General features: G+C 52.0%; 1 protein-coding gene across 6 annotated transcripts in view; it reads left to right on the top strand.

Annotated features, from left to right (window-relative positions):
• Positions 1-18,130, top strand: part of CTIF (cap binding complex dependent translation initiation factor) — a 283,936-nt gene that overhangs the window by 134,148 nt on the left and 131,658 nt on the right. For all 6 annotated transcript variants that reach the window (XM_055324229.1, XM_055324228.1, XM_055324227.1 and 3 more), the window contains one exon: positions 16,355-16,431. In XM_055324229.1, coding sequence (XP_055180204.1) covers positions 16,355-16,431 — 77 coding nt within the window. The remainder of the gene's footprint in view (positions 1-16,354; positions 16,432-18,130) is intronic.

The raw sequence follows: 18,130 nt of genomic DNA, 5'->3' as shown, positions 1-18,130 counted from the left end.
TGTTCCTATACAGATTCTGACTCAGTAGAACAAGGACAGGGCCTGCATTCCTGCGTGTCTCACCCGCTCCCCAGGGGATGCTGATAATGCTGGTCCAGGGACCACACTTCCAGAAGGAGGATCTTGTAACCACGGTTCCTAAATTTTGTTGCACTTTGGGTTCACCTGAGAATTTTAAGAGACCCATGCCAGTGTTCCACCTTAGACATTCAGATTTTATTGGCACAGGGTAATGACAAGGCATTGAGATTTTTTTAATCTTCCCAGGTGATTGCAGGGTGCCATCAGGTGTGACAACAATGGCCTTATCATATAGTATGAATATAGCTGAGCCCATTACATATTTATTTCATCAGTGCTCACCTTATCTCCCAGCGTGAACAACAATCTCTTTTAAGGCAAGGCTTGGTCACTTTTTTTTTTTTTTTTTTTTTTTTGAGGATTGATTGATTGACCTGCGATGGACTATTAGGCTGTTAGCCACTTTTTTTATGATAAACCAGTGTTAATAGAGCACATGTTGCCAGTAGGAAACGATAGTAGATGTCAAGAGGGAAACAAATGAGAGGGACTTGGATTTTGCTGGAGCGTGGTGGAGTATATACAGTGCCAGCCTTGGGCTGAGGCGGACTGCCTGTGTGACCTGGTTTCAAGCGCTGGGGACATGTTTCCTCCTCATCCCCACGTCTGAGGGGAAAAATACAAAAAATACCTCCCTGGTTCACTTCTTCCCAAAACATAACACCTCTACTTTTTTTTTCCTTTTGATCTAAGGCTGTGGTTCTCAACTTGATCACCCTTTAGAATCACCTAAAGAACTTTTAAAATCTCCACTGCCTGGCTGCACCCCAGACCACTTTCATCAGAGCCTCCCAAGGGGCACCTGGCCATCTTGATGTTTTAAAGCTCCCCTGGGGCTGTCAGTGAGTTGCCCCCCGGCTGAGAGCCTCTGACCTTAGCTTTTTATTGATTGAAATGTAAATATAAGGGATCCCTGGGTGGCACAGCGGTTTGGCGCCTGCCTTTGGCCCAGGGCGCGATCCTGGAGACCCGGGATCGAATCCCACGTCAGGCTCCCGGTACATGGAGCCTGCTTCTCCCTCTGCCTCTCTCTCTCTCTCTCTGTGACTATCATAAATAATAATAAAAAAAAGAAATGTAAATATAATGCATTTATTCTCCTCTCAGGGGATTGAGTTTGAAACTGAAGACAGTTTCAAATAGCAGTAAAGGAGAATGTGAGGAAGCTGGGTGCCTGTCAATCTCAAGAAGTCACCCCTGAATGGGGGGAAAGGCCCAGAGCCAGAGGACAAACTGCTGCAAAATGCATTTGGCCTCCCAAGAATTCATAGACCAGGGGTCCCAAATGACAGTTCGTGGGCCTAATCTGGCCCACCACCTGTTTGTATAAAGTTTTACTGGAACACAACTATGCTTCTTTTTTTTTTTTTTTAAGATTTTATTTATTTATTAGAGAGAGAGAAAGCACATGGTGGGGGGGGGGGGAGGAGCGGCAGGCAGACAGAGAGGGAGACACAGACTCCCCACTGACCAGAGAGTCTGAGGTAGGGCTTGATCCCGGGACGCTGGAATCCTGACTTGAGCCAAGGCAGATGCTTAACCAACTGAGCCACCCAGGCACCCCCACAGCTATTCTTCTGTGACTACTTTTGCTATATACCATGACAGTTGAGACCATGTGGCCCGCAGAGCCTAAAATATTTACTATCTGACTGTTTAGAGAGAAACTTTGCCGACTCCTTTTCTGGAGGGTTGACCCTGTGTATACTCCCTAGTTGTAGTTAATGTATTAATACAAATGTTCAGAATTTGTCATTGTTTAGTTACTTTGAAAACAGTGCAGAGTGTCCTGATAGATGTCTGAGAATACATCCCGGTTGGGATACAGTAGGCTCTCCCTCAGCCTCAGTGCAGTGGGCCATGGGCTGCAAGCTGCCACCCTTTGGCCTCAATGACCTCATTGGGTCACCTTCCTGTGCTGTTCAGACATCACCATCCTCCTTATGGGCTGTGAGGTGGGAAGATTGGGAGCCTTCACATCAAAACCTGATAGACGGTAGGAGGTTGGCAGAGCTGCCCAGGGCGGATGGAGTCAGGAGAGGGGCCGCAGGAAACCAAGCCTCTGCAGATGGAGCGAGGTGGCAGGGATGAGAGCTGCGCTTGACCAGAGCGGGCGGGCAGCCAGGAAGTGCCTGAAGCCTGCTCTTCAAAGCCCTGTGTCCAAGCTCTCGTGTTCCCCTCCATTCCTTCTTGAGCCACCACTGTGCCCCGAAAGTAGGTCAGATCGCTGTCTGCTCCAGAGACATGGAGGGAAATAGATACCAACTAGGTCATCGTAGCTGCTGGTGCCTGGTGAGCCGGTGGAGACCCATGGCTGCCCGACTGAAGACAACCCATAAAGACTCTTTTATGTGGCAGGGAATCCTTAATGACCACATCCGCACAACAAAAGGTCAGCGCTGCTTTCTGGGAATGGAAAAAGTAATTGAATTTCTGAAATGGTACATTTCCTGTAGCCAGAGAGAGGTACAACCGGCGTCCTTAAAGTGTTCCCTTAAAAAATTAATGAGTTGGAGGCAATTATTTCTTTTACCAAAGATATTTGCAAGAGGACTTAGAATTTCCTACTCTGGTTAAAACACAGTTCCATGCAGGAATTGTTTGCACACATGCAGATTTGAAGGAATTCACCTCTATCTAACCGAATTCCTATCTTTCTTCCTCATTGGAAAGCTTCACCAGCCTACGACATGTTCCTTCTACTTTCCGATTTTGACAACACATGGCCAGGGCCTGCTGGTTTCCCATGGTGCTCATCATATGAATGTTTAGCTCGGCAGCTTAGCTATTAGTGATTTAGCTTGGAAGAAGGGAAGGAGAAGAAGCAAGGTACCCCCAGCATAGATCAAATATAGCAATCCTGTGAATTTGTTCACAGCATGAATCCAGGGAAAACCGTAAGTGGCCTCTTGTAAACCCCACTTACATCCATTCATTCATTTTCTCATTCCATCCACAAATGTTGTGGAGTACCTACTATGTGGCAGTCGCTGTGCAAAGTGCATTGTGGTGGAAACCAGGGGGGTCTGTTTCCCGAGAGGTGCAACCCTACCGAATTCTGGATTGCTGTGGGCTGCTGTGGGTGCCAGGCCTCCAATCCGCTGCTTTTCTGGGTGCTATGTACAGTTCCATCCTGAGCCCCTGCATGAACATCCCTGCTCTAGTGGGCATTGCCCCAGGCCTGCTATTTGAGTCCATCCTCCCCTTCTCCCCTGTCAAGCATGGATAATAAGAGTACCTCCCTCTCGGGGTCGGTTTAAATTAGTTGATACACATAAACTCTTTGCTCTGCACCTGCTCAGTGATAGATGCTGCTATTATCTATATCACAGCTCACAGTCCTTGCAGACCTAATTTAGTTCCTTCTATGGTAATGAGGCCTTTTGAACACCTTCCAGGGAAACAGAATTGCTCACTTGGTGGAAGGGAATGTATTTATGGGGCAGGACTAGAAGGGAAGGAAAGCCTTTGCAGGCTAGCTTCCCCCCATTGTTGGGCTAGCTCATCTGCATCAGACTCAGCTCAGGGATGCCCTAGCCTCATCTTGCCATCTTCTCCGTCATCTCCTTGCCACTCGAGGTGGCCAAGAGAAGCTACTGCAAACAGACAAGGGGTGTACAGGCAGGTGTTTCCACATGTGCAAGCTGTCTCCCATGTGTGTTGTCCACTCACTGCTTCCCTGCTATCAGTGTCATTGGTCAAGAGTTTCGTTGAGCATGGGCAACACGTGAGGTGCTGTTCGGGAGGTAAAACCTTAGGAGGAATCTCCTAGCCTTTGCCTATTGCTGTGGGCCTGGCTGTGACCCAGAATTCAACACCCCCTCCTTCCCATCACCCCCACAGTGCTTCACTCCAAGCAAAGAGCACGAATCCAGGGCAGAGGATAGCAGGGCCTGAATGCTATCCTGGGATCAAGGACCATAACCCAGGAGGGGCCGTGGAGTGGAACCTTCCTGTGGGTGCCTGACTCCTGGTCACTGTTAAGCTGCCCTGCTTTGAGTCCCTAAGGAGACCATGCTGACCTCCAACGAGGAGGGGCCCTGTAGCCCATTCACCCTCCCAGCGAGGGGGTGGGGGGAGGAGTCCTGGTGTCACCTCCTCTCTGGCTCCTGTTACTTGTGTGACTTCTCCAGACCCTATTCCTCACCTGGTAGGTACTGACCCCCTGGGCTCAGCCTGTCTGGCCCCAGCTCCATAGACTGAGGGTACTCTGGAACCCTTCTCTCTGCGGCCTGGTCAGGGCACGAGCACCTCCCCATTTGAGTCGAGTAAACATGTATCCAGAGACTGGCCAGGTGTGTTCCCGTGGGTCCTCTCATTTGCTTTCCAGCACCTCATTTCAATCCTCACAAGAGAAGGTATGCTTAAGTTCTCCATTTGAGAGCAGGGAAGGGAGCAGACTTACAGCCTGGCAGCACTGGCCTCTGGCCTTGCACACAGGGCAGGTTTGGCAGACGTGGGAGTGGGACACATGTTGCAAACTAGGAGGCCTGTGGAGTTGAGTGGTGGGCACCAAGCATCCACAGTGTCATTGTTGATGTGCAGGCCAGCCAATGGCCACCTTGGTTGTCGGAGAGCTTTACAGTCTAACCAGAAACTGGGGGGTCGGGGTCTTCATATCTACTGCATTTAACTGAAGGAGAATTGTGATTACAGATGGAGGGCTGAGGGAGCCATGGAGCACCCTAACTCCTTACAATGCAGGAGATTTTGCTCAGTTGAAGGCCACAGTCTGTAGACTCTGGGTCACCTGTGAATGCTGCTGGTCCACAGTGGTTAGAATGGGGGTGGCCCAGTCCAGTCCATCCAGGGCTGTCGACATCGTAAGTTTTAATCCAACAAGGAATTATGGAGGACTGTGATATGTAAGGGGGCACACAGGAGGGAAGGAAACACGGTCCCTGAGCTCCTGAAAGTTGGGCAGACAGCTTATCAGCAACTGTCTAGTCCATTTAGGTACCAGGATGGAGTTTGTCCAATGTGCTGTGTGACCAAATGGGTTCATTCTCACGTGAACAGGCATTTAGGCCAATGGCAAAGTCTGGAGAGTGGGGTGAACAAAAGTGGGGAAGATGTGGCAGGTGGAGGGAAAAGCCTGGTTCCAGAATGTGTGTCCCAGAGAGGGTGGCAGGCACATGGGGCAGGGAGGAGTGGACGCCCCTTAAAAATCTGGAGAACAGTCCACCTCCTACCCTCCAACCACCTCCAACCTGAGCCCAGGTCTCCTGGCCCCTGGCCCAGGGCACCTTCTGATGCGTTTCCATAAATAGAACATTAAGGCCAGTTCTCAGGACCAGCAGTGGGGGGTGCAGATGGGGTGGGGGGACAGCAATTAAAGCTTTTCCTCCAGGTGGGCTCCTGATCTGACACAAGAGCGAGGGCAGCAAGAGCCTAAAAAATTGCTTCCTCCACCGAAGTGATTTGGTTGGAAAGGCTGTGGTCCTGGTCAGGCCGTTAAGTCCTGGCCCTGGCGGGGGCCACCCAGCCCCACAACCCCAACCCCTTTGCTCTGCAGCTTGTGCACACCCACCTCCCTCATTATGGTGGGGTTGCTCAGAGCCTGGGGCTGTGTGGCTGTCCACTGGAAGGTCAGTGCTGTGGGCAGCGTTGCCTTCTCAAAAAAGGAAGAGGGTGAGGAGAGGACTCACCCCTGAAAACCTCATGGACAAAGGCGACTGCAAGTGTACCAGCTTTCCCTGCTGTGGTGGTAGCTGGGTGATCCAGCAGACAGGGATTCTCTTGTCACAGGGGACAGCCTGGTTGCAGTGTAAGCTCAGGGGGCACCCAGCGCTTGGCACAGGAGCCACTCTCCTATGTTGTGGGGGGGCAGCTTCAGTGATGGGAGCTGCCAGCTGCTGAGGGCCATGTGCTTACATAGGTCAATGGGTGCTCAACAAACACAGCATTGCTTGTGGCCGTGACTCAACAAGGAGGGTTGCCCAGTGGCCCGAGATGGGGAAGGAGGGTCAAGGAGCAAATGACAAGACAATCAATGCCCTGTCTGCTTCAAAAGTAAAACCAAACAAAAACTGATTGTGGCTTGTCGAAATGTATCAGCGAGAAGGGAAAGAGTTGAGATCACGTGTCCTTTCACACCTGGGAGGGAAGGTTACCGCCGAGATCCATGACTTAGGCCAACACAGGGAAGCCAGAGGTTTTCCCAAAAGGATTGGAAAATGGTCAAGTTCACACTTTCCCTGAGGATTGGGTTCAGGTGAACATGATCACATATACGCAGAATTATTCTTGACGACCCCTTACATGGCCCATGAAGTTCAGAATGGTTGGTGTGGAGTACCATGTGGTCTGCTGTAAGGAGGGCATAAGCCCCATAGAGTATTTTAATTTTCTTTCTTTCTAAATACATATAGGTGAGTTTGAGTGAGGGGTAGGCAAGACAGACTGTGCAAAGCGCCTTCTGTAGGACAGCATGGTGCTTTGCACGGAGCTGACACTGATCCACATAAAGGACTATCCTTTATTTTAAAGTCATGTCCTTTATGAAGTTAAAGTGCTAGTAGATGGGATGTCCTCAGGTAGAGAGTAAAAAAGTAACAACTCCCCATTTTTAAATATAAATCTTACTGCTTTATGAAATTCAAAATGTCAGGAAGTACTAATCTAAGCTTGCTACTTTATTTAAGATGAACTCTTAAGCTTTGTTGTTGAAGACGAAACATGAAAAGAGTCGACTCTTTCAGTTTTTTCTCCCGTAGAGGACATTGGTCTGAGCCTTGACTCTCAGTCTGTTGACCTGGTCATGCTGGTTGGGCTCCAGTGTCACTTTCGTAGAGAAGCCTTTTCTGGTCCTCAGGTCGAAAGCATCCTCTTCTTCCTTTTCATTGTTACTTTCTGTTCCAGGGCACTGGTTTCTGTTTAAATTATCGCTTTTAGCAGCATCCTATGGGCTCTCCCCTTCCCCTTATGAGATGGAAACCCCGGTCCGTGGTGCAGCTCACTGTTGCATTTGCAGCACCTGCATCAGCTCCTGGCACCTCAATGAAGAGGTGTCGCATGAACGAACGAAAGCCCGGGTGGTTCCTGAGGGAGGGACCACATTTTGGCCTCTTGCCTCCAATGCCGTTGCCGACGCTACCGCAGCAGGTTCTCAGCTAGCCTGAGTGCGGAGGCCAGTCCCTCCACACTCTCTCCCTGTCCTGAGCCCGGGAGCTCAAGAAGCAGCTGATGGGGGGGACACAGGTGGCCACCTTCTAGGATGACCTCCCTGGGGGTTTGGGCTGCCATGTCCCAGTAGGCTCGTGAGGGGCATGGATGGAAACTCTAGGACATCTCAGGGCTGGAGGGCTTTCCTGGCACAGGGCGTGGGGTGCAGATGGGGGCATCTCATAGACCGTGCTCAAGAAAAGGAGAGGGTGAGGGGACCTCAGCACCACCACTAGCAGTGGTTTTGGGCAGGGGGTCTGTCCACATGGCCCCCGGTGCCCTCACACTTACTGCTAGTGTGTGGAATGAGCCACGCCAGGGTACACTCAGGAGAAGCAAGAGCGCAGCTATTACAGCCCGCCTCCTGGGAACCTGCGCCAAGGCCGCCATCTCTCTTACTCTGCTTCTCTTAATTCTAGAGCCTTCTGGTAACTCAGAGGGTAGCCTCAGGCACCCCTTCCACCCTCTTGCTCCTAGGGTGCCCCCCCTTGCAACTTCTCTCTGCATGGAGCCGCAATGTTATCAGTGTATCTCGCCTCCCCTGTGGCCCATGACGTCTTTGGGACACAGTCATCTGGGGCACATGATGGTCACAAAACACAGCGGCCGTCCCTGAGTGTTTCTAGAGCCTCAGTGTTCTTCCAGAATCTGTTATTGCTTCTGTTCCCAGGATGGCTTTTGAACCTCCCCCAAGTTCAAAACACTGTCCACACATGTGCCTACATCTTGGAGGCTGTCCCCTCCCCACAAAAGCCAGAGCACAGGATTCGCCTTTTCTCCCCTGGAGCTTGCTCTGTGGAGTTTTTGAGGATCAGGGTCTTACCCCCTCAGGAACGCACTACCGAGCTACGGACCGGGACTCGGCCCACACGTGTTTAAACCCTCACCCTGACAATTTTTCTGGAGACCACAGAGCATGCTCTGTGCTGTTTCCCACGGCCACGTGTACCATTCCGTTTCTTGCACATCTTCTACCTTTGGTCTGCAGCGGCTTGAGTGTGGTGGCCTTTTCAGTTCAGCAAGGCTCCTGGGCCCCTCAGTAAACGTCCCTCATCGGGGGAGTGGCAAGCTTGCCCCTGTCCCAGGTCACGCCTTGGTGGCCACAGGGGTTCCACAGCGCAACCAGACAGCCCCCGGGCCCACTCACACAGCGGAAGATCGACAATGCTCATTGAAAACCCAGCCCCTCAGTCACTGCTTCCTCTACATTTTGCACCATAGAATGCAGAAAGAATTTTCTAGCATTGTTCTGTTGTTTCTTAGGTTCCGTCCACGTTCTCACCCATTTTTTCCTCTTCATTTAGAAACCATTGAGCAAACATCACTTGTATTGCAATTGCCCAGTGAGTTCTTCCTGCAGTTGCCCAGTGGGAAGGGTCGGGGAGGGTGATGTCTGCTTTCCATGACTTCGAGGATGTAATGAGATCAAGCATGACACCCTTGAAAGCTGTATCATGTGGGTTGTTTGGTTATCAGTGATAGAAAGGCACCTCAAAATATTTCAAAGATAAGAAGAAGAAATTTGCCGGCTCCCAAAATAAAGGAAGGAGTGTAAGTGTTCACAACAGAAGAGGCGGGGAGGGCAAATATTTTCATCCTCATTCTCTACCAGAGGGAGGAGAGAGTGGCCCCCAGGTTTGGCCACAGAACCGGGACCCAGGTATGTGTGATTTTATTAGTCAGGACTCTTACGGCTTTTATGGTGAGAAACCTAACTTGAGAAAAAAGGGAGGGGTGGGTTTCATTGGCTCCGTGCTGCCAAAGAAGGCTTGCCCCCGGCAGCAAGCTGGCCTCGGTAGCTGCACCGAGTACAGCAAGACCCTCAGATTATGAGGAAGGCCTGGACTCACCCCCACGACTGCCACGGGCAACGTGATCATGGGCAATCAGGGGGCGTTTCGGAGAGCCTGAGTCAAGCTCGTCTCCCAGAAGAACGTCCAGTTCTCGTGGAGCTGTAGCACCTGTAGGTATGGAGAGCGGCCCTCCCGAGCGCGTGGAGCCTTAGAGCCTGCGTTCACGTTCCAGGGTGTTGAGTGGCACTGCCGGCGGGGCTGAGTGCCCGTGGCTCAGCCTCTAGATCTCGTCCCTGTCTACTTTCATCTGTGTCTTTTTACACAGGGACTCCAGCTAAGGTCTTGTGGTTTGTTTTGTTTTGTTTTTTAAGTCTCTGCTGATTAAAAAAAGAAAAGAAAAACCACAAATTTAAACCTGAGTGAGCCTGCCTGCCCCTCACCTTTCTTTCTAAAATGGGTCGGCCTCTGAGTAGCTGTGCAGCCTAGAGATTCCAGGAATTTTAAAAACATTACCTGTTTATTTCATTGGACGTGACCTGCACATCCTGCCCACGTGCCCACAGCGAGACCTTGGTAGGATGACTTCTTAGAAGCTTTGAAAACACATGACCCCCCGCAGGAGGAAGGCTCCACTCTTGAGACAAGCTCATTGTCAGGAAGCTGAACTTGGTATTTTTATGGCCCGGTACATTGCCAAGTGCTATGGCTGCTTTGTATCTTCACCCTCGGGGTATCTCCCCACGTTGGGCTGGAGGTGGGGGAACCTGGGGGAGCCTGGGGGAGCCTGAGGAGTCGTGAACTGGCTTGGCCAGATCATCTGTCCTGCCTCCGTGAGGGCTCCAGCTCCCTGGGCTTGCCCGGCGGACACAGCAGAATCAACATCCAGTTTCAGTTTTTCTTCTCATAGACTACTGGTGGGGCCTTCCACCCAAATCATCTGGAATCTTCTGGAGAGAAGGAACCCTTAGTTTCCATGTGCTTAACAGCATTCTTGCAAGTGATAGGAACCTGATCTGGCCAATCAATATGCAAGTGCATGAAGAAGAGGAGAGGGATTGTGGTCTCCCGAGAGTCAAATCCTGGTGTGACGGGGGCAGACAGGGACGTCAGTGGAGAGAGCAGGGCTGGCGTGCAGGGCCTACCTTGCTAGGAAACTGATGAGGACCCCTCTCCACTGGATACCTCCCATGCTGCCTCACTGGGACTGGGACCCTCAGCCTTCTTTCCAACTCTGGCATTTCAAGTGTCCTTCTTCCTCCAAGGACACCAGCCATGGGATTTGGGGCTCACTCTTATCTAGTATAACCTATTCTCACCTTGAGCATATCTGCAAATACCCTATTTGCAGGGTTAAGACTCCAACTCACCTTTTTGAGGCCCACAGTTCCACCTGTCCTAGGGGGTGAGGAGGACTATAGAGAGGGCAGCAAGCCAGAGACCCTGGTCTTCAGAATACTCTGGTGCTTCCCCGTCTGCCCACAGTGCCAAGCACATCTCCACACCCTGCTGGGGCACTGGCGTCATTGTCCAGCAGGTGGAAGTTGTACCATTCCTTCTTCTCCTGTGCCCCCGTCAAACTCCTTAGGACTCGGCCACAGTTCCACTCTGTGGACGAAAGCTTCCCTGACCCTTCTCCCAAGCAGGATCCTCATTCCTTCTTCTAGGCTGCCAGAGGCATCTGTTCAGTGTCTCCTGTGGCTCCTGGCATCCATCAGCTCATGGTGCCCTGACCGCCAGGGCTGGCACTGGGTCTGTTCATCCCGGTCTTCTCCATCTGATGCACTTGGCACATGGTGAGCCTACAGCAGTGACGGAGTGAGAAAGAACCGCAGATGCACGTATGGGTGGGTGGGTAGACGGATGGACGTCGCATAGCAGAAGTCTCCCCTGACCACTGCGCCCACCCCTGCTGTGCACATCCCCTTGCCATGCCTTGTCCTACCCCATAGCATTTTCTTCAATTATCATAGCATCTGCTTATCTCATAGCTGGCCTTCCGCTTGCGCTGGAACGTGTGCTCTAGACAAACAAGCATGTCGCCTCTTTCTTTTTTACCACCGTATGCGCAGCACCTAAAACAGCAATTTTTATAGGGTGGGTAGATGGAAGAGTGGGTGGACTGTAGGCTGGGTGGGGTGCGGGGAGCCCACAGCCTGGCAGCGGCGTCACCATGATCACAGAGCCGGCGGGTCTCAGAGCCATCGGACGCGGGTGCTCCTCACTCGGTGTGCTTGTGTGGCCCTCACTGAAGGCACCTCCCCCCCACCCAAGATCTGTCTGTTTACACTGACGTCTGGGGGCAAGGCCCTTGCAGTCCAGCCCGGGGCCTGCGGCTCTGCCGGCCTGCCTTGAATCCCTCGGAATCACTGCCCCGGGTCGTGTATATCAACCTCAGGCCGCCCTGCAATGGGTGGACTTGACATAACGTGTTTCTAAAACCAGAGCAATGACAGTACTGCCCTGCAGAGCTGCATCTTACCCCGTGGCTAACCTCCGAGTCAGGGGTGTGTGTGTTTGGGTGTGCACACACATGCATGCATGTGTATGCGTGTGTTTCACGCACATTCTGCCGGTTGGCATGCGGAAAGAGTATTATCTTCCTTCTGTCCGTGGATTGGATTATATCATCTACTTGTCTCCCAGGCCCATTTAGTGAGCAGAAGTGGTCAGAGGTTGGATGGGGGTACTGCAGGAGGTCTCGGAGCTACAGGAAGAAGTGTTCCCGAGTGGGGAAATGGAAGCAGAGCTGGCGGGGCCTGGGGTGGCAGCGTGTTGCTGCAGAGGCTCCCAAGCTTGAAGACTGCTGAGGCCCACCAAGCAGCTGGTAGACCAGACAGACGGCCGGTGCTTTCACGTACTGGCAAGGGTTGAGGGAGTAGTTCTTCCACCTGTACCGACGTTACCTGGACTGACATCCATGTGGGGCTCTCTCAGAGCTTGGAGTGGAAGTATTTATTGAGTAAAGAATTACAGCCAAGGCCATGGACCACTCTTAAAGGATAATTCCGACAAGCCTGATCAAGGCCCCATTCTGCACTTGAGGGATGTGTTCTAAAAAAGCAGGGAGGGATCTCTGGTCTAAAGCCAAAGTACACTCTCCCCTGGCCAGGCCTGGAGATACCTGTTCATGCTCCTTTCTAGATTCCACTCTTTCTAGATTATCAGTCGTACTTATGAGTACTTATCAGTGGGTTTCCCTTATCTAGCACATACTGCCCTTTGCAGCCTGATCTTATATAAAATGTTTTAGGGCAGCTGCTTCCTGGAGAGTCTTTGAATGAGAAAGAAACACTTTCCATTGTGGCTGGATCTTCTTTTTTCTTACTTTTAACACTTGCTGTCCCCTCTACCCGGAATATACTGCCCCCAGATTTTCTTCCCTCCTTTTTAAATTGAGACATGATTCACATACCGTGAGACTCACCCTTTTAAAGCAAATGGTTAGTTGTTTTTTTCAGTATGCTCACAAGGTCTTGCAATCATCACCACTGTCTAATTCCAGGATATTTCCAACCCAGAAAGAAACCCAGGACTCATATGCCTTCACTCCCTGTCCTCCTTCTCCCCAATCCCTGGCTGCCACTCATCTACTTTCTGTCCATAGATATGCTTGTTCTGGACATTTCATACAAATAAAAGTGTACACTATGTGGTCTTTGGTGACTAACGTCTTTCCCTGAGCATGAAGTTTTTAAGATTCATCCACGTTGTCATGTATATTAGAACTTCCTTTCTTTTAGGAGCACCTGGGTGGCTCAGTCAGTTAAGTGGCCGACTCTTGATGTCGGCTCAGGTCGTGATCTCAGGGTCATGAGATTGAACCCCATGTCCAGCTCTGAGCTCAGCAAGGAGCCTGCTTAAGGATTCTCTCTTCTCCTTTTCCCTCTTCCCACTCTCTCTTGTTCTCTCTTTCAAATAAATAAACAAATAAATATTAAGGGAGGGGGACTTCCTTCTTTATGGCCATATAATATTCCCTTGTATGGACGTACCACAGGTTATGTATCCAGTCTTGGGTTGGTAGACGTCTGGGTTGTTTCCAGTTGTAGCTGTCATGAATAATGCTGCCATGAACAATCATGTACAAGTCCTACCTCTTGCCAGTGAGTAAAGAACTTCTGCTAACCCAGATCAGCAGCTAGCCTGATGGCAGATGTGTGCCCCAGCACAGATTTTCTCTCTCTTCATCTTCTGCTGGCCTCATTTGCTCCTATTGATCCCAGCTACCCTTATCTTGGGAGAAGTGTGGCAGCTTCTTGAGTTGTGTGTGTCACTTGGGGCCAACCACCAGCTTGAGAAACAAAGTGGCTGATGGCAGAGCGTCCTCCAGTGAAGCTTGTGTAACTAGTGTGCCCTGTTTTATGAAAGTACTATGTGAGTGCCCCGGGAAGGTAACACTCATTCATTTATTCACCGAGACGCCCTAGCCTGGGGCTCCAGGTGGTCTTGGGGCTGGGACCACTCCTCCAGAGCCCTGGCCTGGGTTGTTCCTGGGGACAGAGGGCCTCAGAAGTGCAGAACTTTGTTCTGTCACCTTTGTCGCTTTCTTAGCTGGTCTCTGGCCTCCCCTGGGCTTTGCCATTCTCAGGCCACAAAGGACACAGGCGGAGCTTCCCCATCCTTCTCCAGCTCCACACCTGGGTCACCAGGCCCTCTGTAATCCCTCTGCCTTCCCCAACTCACCCCCCCTTCCCCTGCAGACCACCTCTGCCAGACTCTCTGTCAGGACTGGAGGCTCCATGAGGAGAGGGACCAGAGCAGCCTTGCTCCTTTTGGCAGACCCAGCCCTGAGCAGAGCCTCAGGATGATGAGAAAGATGATGAAGGCGAGGGTGACAGTGGCACCCCTGGAAATATTTATTGAGGTTCACTACGTACCAGGCACTAGTCTACATTCTTTACATGCTTATCAACTCAATGAACTCGCACAAGAACCCTAGGAGATTGATGCTCTTATTAGAGATGTGGAAACTGAGTCATGTGGAGGGGAGGTTATCTATCAAAGTCACAGAATCATCAAAAGGAAGCGCCGGGAGCTTACTGTTCACAGTACAGCTCCAGATCCCATGCTTTGACTACCATGTTAGCCCTGTGTGTACACGCATGTATATTAATGTGGGGGAGGCAGATGGGTGGACACAGAGGTCACAGCAGGGGCTTTGTGGCTTTGTGAGAGGCCCCGAGTGGCCTGGCAGGTCCTCTGGGCCACACTGAGTTTGATGGGGAGCTAGGACTCCTGCTGAGGCTGAGCCCCTGGGGCAGCTGCCTACTGCTACGGTGTGTGGGTCAGAGCCCCAGACCCTGATGCCCAGGCAGGGAGGCCACACGTCCCAGGCCTGTGGAGGGCCCAGCGTTGCGGACAGCTCTATCTGCTCAGCCTCACAGGGAGGTCCCTATCCCGGCCACTGGCTTGAGAGGGAGCCTCAGCTTCCTTCCATTGTCTACGTGGGGCACACCCAGCGTGTTCCTGTGGTGACCCGAGGCCAGGAGGGAGAGAAGGGGCCAGCCTGGAGCTGGGTCAGGATGGGAGAGGGGAAATGAGAGGGGAAGACTTCGTGTTTTTCCTTGTTTGTGTTTTGTATTAAAGAAAAGCATATAATATCCTTTGAGAAAACCATTAAACAAAGCACATCCTAAAGCTGCCGAGCCCATTGTGGCTGCCTGGAGCCCGGAATTCATTCATGCCTTTTTGGCCAGATTGCTGGAGGCAAGAGACAGGGCAGGAGGGAGGGCCTGTTATTACAATAAATGTTGAAATGTGTAATTCCCAACCTGGACTCAATAGGAGGCTAGGCCAAGCATCCATAATGCCAGGGCCCCTGTGCCCTCCTGCATCTCTTGCCTGCTGGCCTCCTACTGCCCCAGCTCAAGAATCTCCTTGCACCTGGCCAGAGCTGTCAACATCCACCCCGCCTTGGTTGGGGCTGAGCCCCGAGAAGGTGGGCCCAGTGGGGCCCTCCACTGCAAACCCTGAAACCAGAGGGCTGGACCTAGAGGATCTGGGCCTCAGCCTCCCAATCTAGAAAGAGGGAGGGTTGTCCTCAAGGGACTCTCAGTGACCACTCTCCAGCACACTGGGCATTGTCACCTCTTCTCGCCCCACACGTGGCGTGGGGGATCACACTCAGGCTACAGACTGCATCAGAACCTGTACACAGGTATCCCAGACCCAAGTCAGACCACTCCCTCCTCCCAGCCCTCCAGGCCTGGGTCCCCTTGGGCAACCCCCTGCCCAGTCACTCCCACCAGACCACCCATGATGTGATGACAGTGCTCTGCCCCATGTCCCACCAGAACACACTCTTCTGTCTAAGGAGGCCAACGATCAGAACAGAGCTGGCCATCCATCAGCCCAGCTTCCAAGCTGTAGATAATTCTGCATGGGGCCTGGCATTTGCAGGATCAGGCCCGTGTTATAAGCAGAGGGTCCACTGGCCACCTTGACATAGATGTAGAGTTGTTGTCCTGGTGACAATATACAGAAGACCATCCTTAGGATTTCCCCCAGTCTAAAGATCAAAAAAAGCATTTAGCTATTCTGTGTTTCCCCTAAGCACTCCCCAGGAGTGTGAGGGGTGAGGGTCCTGGGTTAGAATTGCACAAGCCCGGAGGGGCAGCCCGGGTAGCTTAGTGGTTTAGCACCACCTTTGGCCCAGGGCGTGATCCTGGAGACCCAGGATCGAGTCCCACGTCAGGCTCCCTGCATGGAGCCTGCTTCTCCCTCTGCCTGTGTCTCTGCCTGTGTGTGCGTGTGTGTGTGTGTCATGAATAAATAAATAAAATCTTTAAAAAAAAAAAAAAAGAATTGCATGAGCCATCCTGGGCCCGGGTGAGGCAGCCGGGGTCCTGGCATACCGCGTCAGCTTGAGGTCCTCTCCTTGGTCCTCTTAACAGCCCAGAGACAATGCCGACATTCCCACCGTCTCGGAAAGCATAGAGGAGTGTTTGAAACAGTAATTTGTCCGTGGTCAGGCAGCCGTGAACCCGGGATCTGGTCCCAGCTCTGTTGCTAATTCTCTGTAAGACCTTGAACAGGTTCATTCACCCCTCTGGACCCCAATGTCATCATCTGGAATTTGAATGACTGGATATGACAAATTCCACGATCTCCTTTGTGTGTCTGCCATTCTTTGGTTCTGGGACCCCAGCATCATTGTCTGGTGGGAAATTGATCAACGTCACATTTTCCATTTTTCCTCTTTGCCCAATTTCCTCTTTGCCGTTGAGGTTATGATCAATAGCTACGTGTAAGAAGTGTGAGAAGATCTTTGCTCTCTTGCGCAAGTCCCTAACCATCTGCCTTCCTCCCGCACGCAGGGCTACCACCCGATGCCCCACGAGGTGGAGATCGCCCACACGAAGAAGCTGTTTCGGAGGCGGAGAAATGACCGAAGGTAGGGAGACTCCATGGAGAGTTTTGAGTTTTCTGTCCTTGGCCATCCATCCATCACTGCGTCAGGTCTGGCCGTGGTTTTGCTTTCCTCAATGACCAGCAGATGCCTAGGAGATGACGCAGTGGCGTCGGGCACCCGTGGGGCAGCAGGACTAGCCCGGGGAGTGGCTCCATCCCTTCATGAGTCCAGGGCAGGGTGTAGGTTTTGCAGTTCAGGAGGAGAAATGTTCTTTCCATGTACAGCAACATCAGCAGTCCTCAGGGGACTAGGTCCTAGGCGACGTGTGTTTAAGTTGTGGCCTCCAGGAGGCTCCGCCGCTCGCAAGTACAAGGGAACCCGGCTCTCCTCCTCTTGCCCAGTCACTGAAAGTTGATCCTGGCTGTGGCCACAGGATCAGGCCAACGTGCTCCTGTCCTCCAGTGTCTGAGGAGCTCCCTGACCCTGAGGCCAAACCCAGGGTCTCCCCACTGAGCAGCCTTGCTGGATGATAGCAAGGGGCCAGAAAAAGTGCCACGAGGCAGCCCCGGACGCACAAGCAGCTGAGGCTGGGCCCCCCAGGAAGGCATGTGCCTCCGCCCCTTGGAGCCTTTCTTACATGGAACGGTGTTCATGGTATATTTTCAAATGGGAGCTCCAGGCACAGAGTTGTGCCCACTGTCTGTGGATGTTCATAGTAAAGCAGGATCAGAGTATATTTTTTTTGTTCGAATATGCGTAAATTATTTCTGGTTGGAACTTTTTTAAAAAGGAAGGAAGGGAAGTAGATGGCAAAGGAGGAAAGAAAAAAGACTTCTGCCCAAGGAATTAAAATGAAGCAAGTTCCTGGATAGGGAATTTCTTCTTCTTGGGTCAAAGTGATGGCCTGTGGTTTCACCTTTCAATGAACAGAGAATATTCTCATTGAAACCAAGGAACAGTCCAGCTGACACCCCTTACTCAGAAACCAGAGATTCCTGTTGTCCTGCTGCCCCCCCTTGAAATGAGGGCTGTGGTGGGCCAGGGTCCCTGGGCTGTCCCTCCACATGTGGGCCCTGAACAAGGGGTGTTGTGTGGTGGCCACGGCCCGGGCTGGATGGAGGACTGGGCACCTGGGACTCCTCATCATCAGCTGGTGAGTTTAGCCAGTCTGAGGCCTTCCCAGGGGACACCAACCATACAGCTAATTAGGAGGGAGGCCATCCTGGTTAGAAGTCAGAACCACTAGGCACATTATGGCAGCAGGAAAAGGGGAAATTCAGTTTCCTCTTGCTCACAAGGAAAGTTGACCAGGGTGTGGTTATTGCCCTGCGTGTGCCACCTCTGTGCTCTGCTGGCTCGCAAAGGCGCATTCCTTGACTCTGGGGGCCTGGTGGAGGGAAGAAGTAGGGAGAAAGGAGAACAGAATGCTCAAGGGACTGGGGAAGGGTCAGAGAGAGCAGAGGCTGGGTGTCCCTCCCCACCTCACCCCCTAGTCCCAAGCATGTGTCTGGAGGTGTGTGGGGAGTCCCCATGCTTCCGAGTGAAAAGTCACCCCCGAGCCCAGGAGCAGTGGCAGGCCACGGTCCGCATCCAGGTCAGCCACACCTTCCCCTGGGGGCCCGGCTCCTCAGCGTCCCTTGGACAGCGGCGGAATGTAGGAAGGGGAGCGTGACATGCACACACTGGGAAGCCGACCGTCCACTGAGCCACACTCGTGTTAACGAATGCCTGGTTAGGTCAG

Source organism: Nyctereutes procyonoides, unplaced genomic scaffold, assembly GCF_905146905.1.
Source record: "Nyctereutes procyonoides isolate TBG_1078 unplaced genomic scaffold, NYPRO_anot_genome, whole genome shotgun sequence".
In the NCBI taxonomy this organism is placed as follows: Eukaryota; Metazoa; Chordata; class Mammalia; order Carnivora; family Canidae; genus Nyctereutes; species Nyctereutes procyonoides.
Note: the sequence above shows the minus strand (reverse complement) of the source record. Positions and strands in the feature narration are given on the sequence as shown.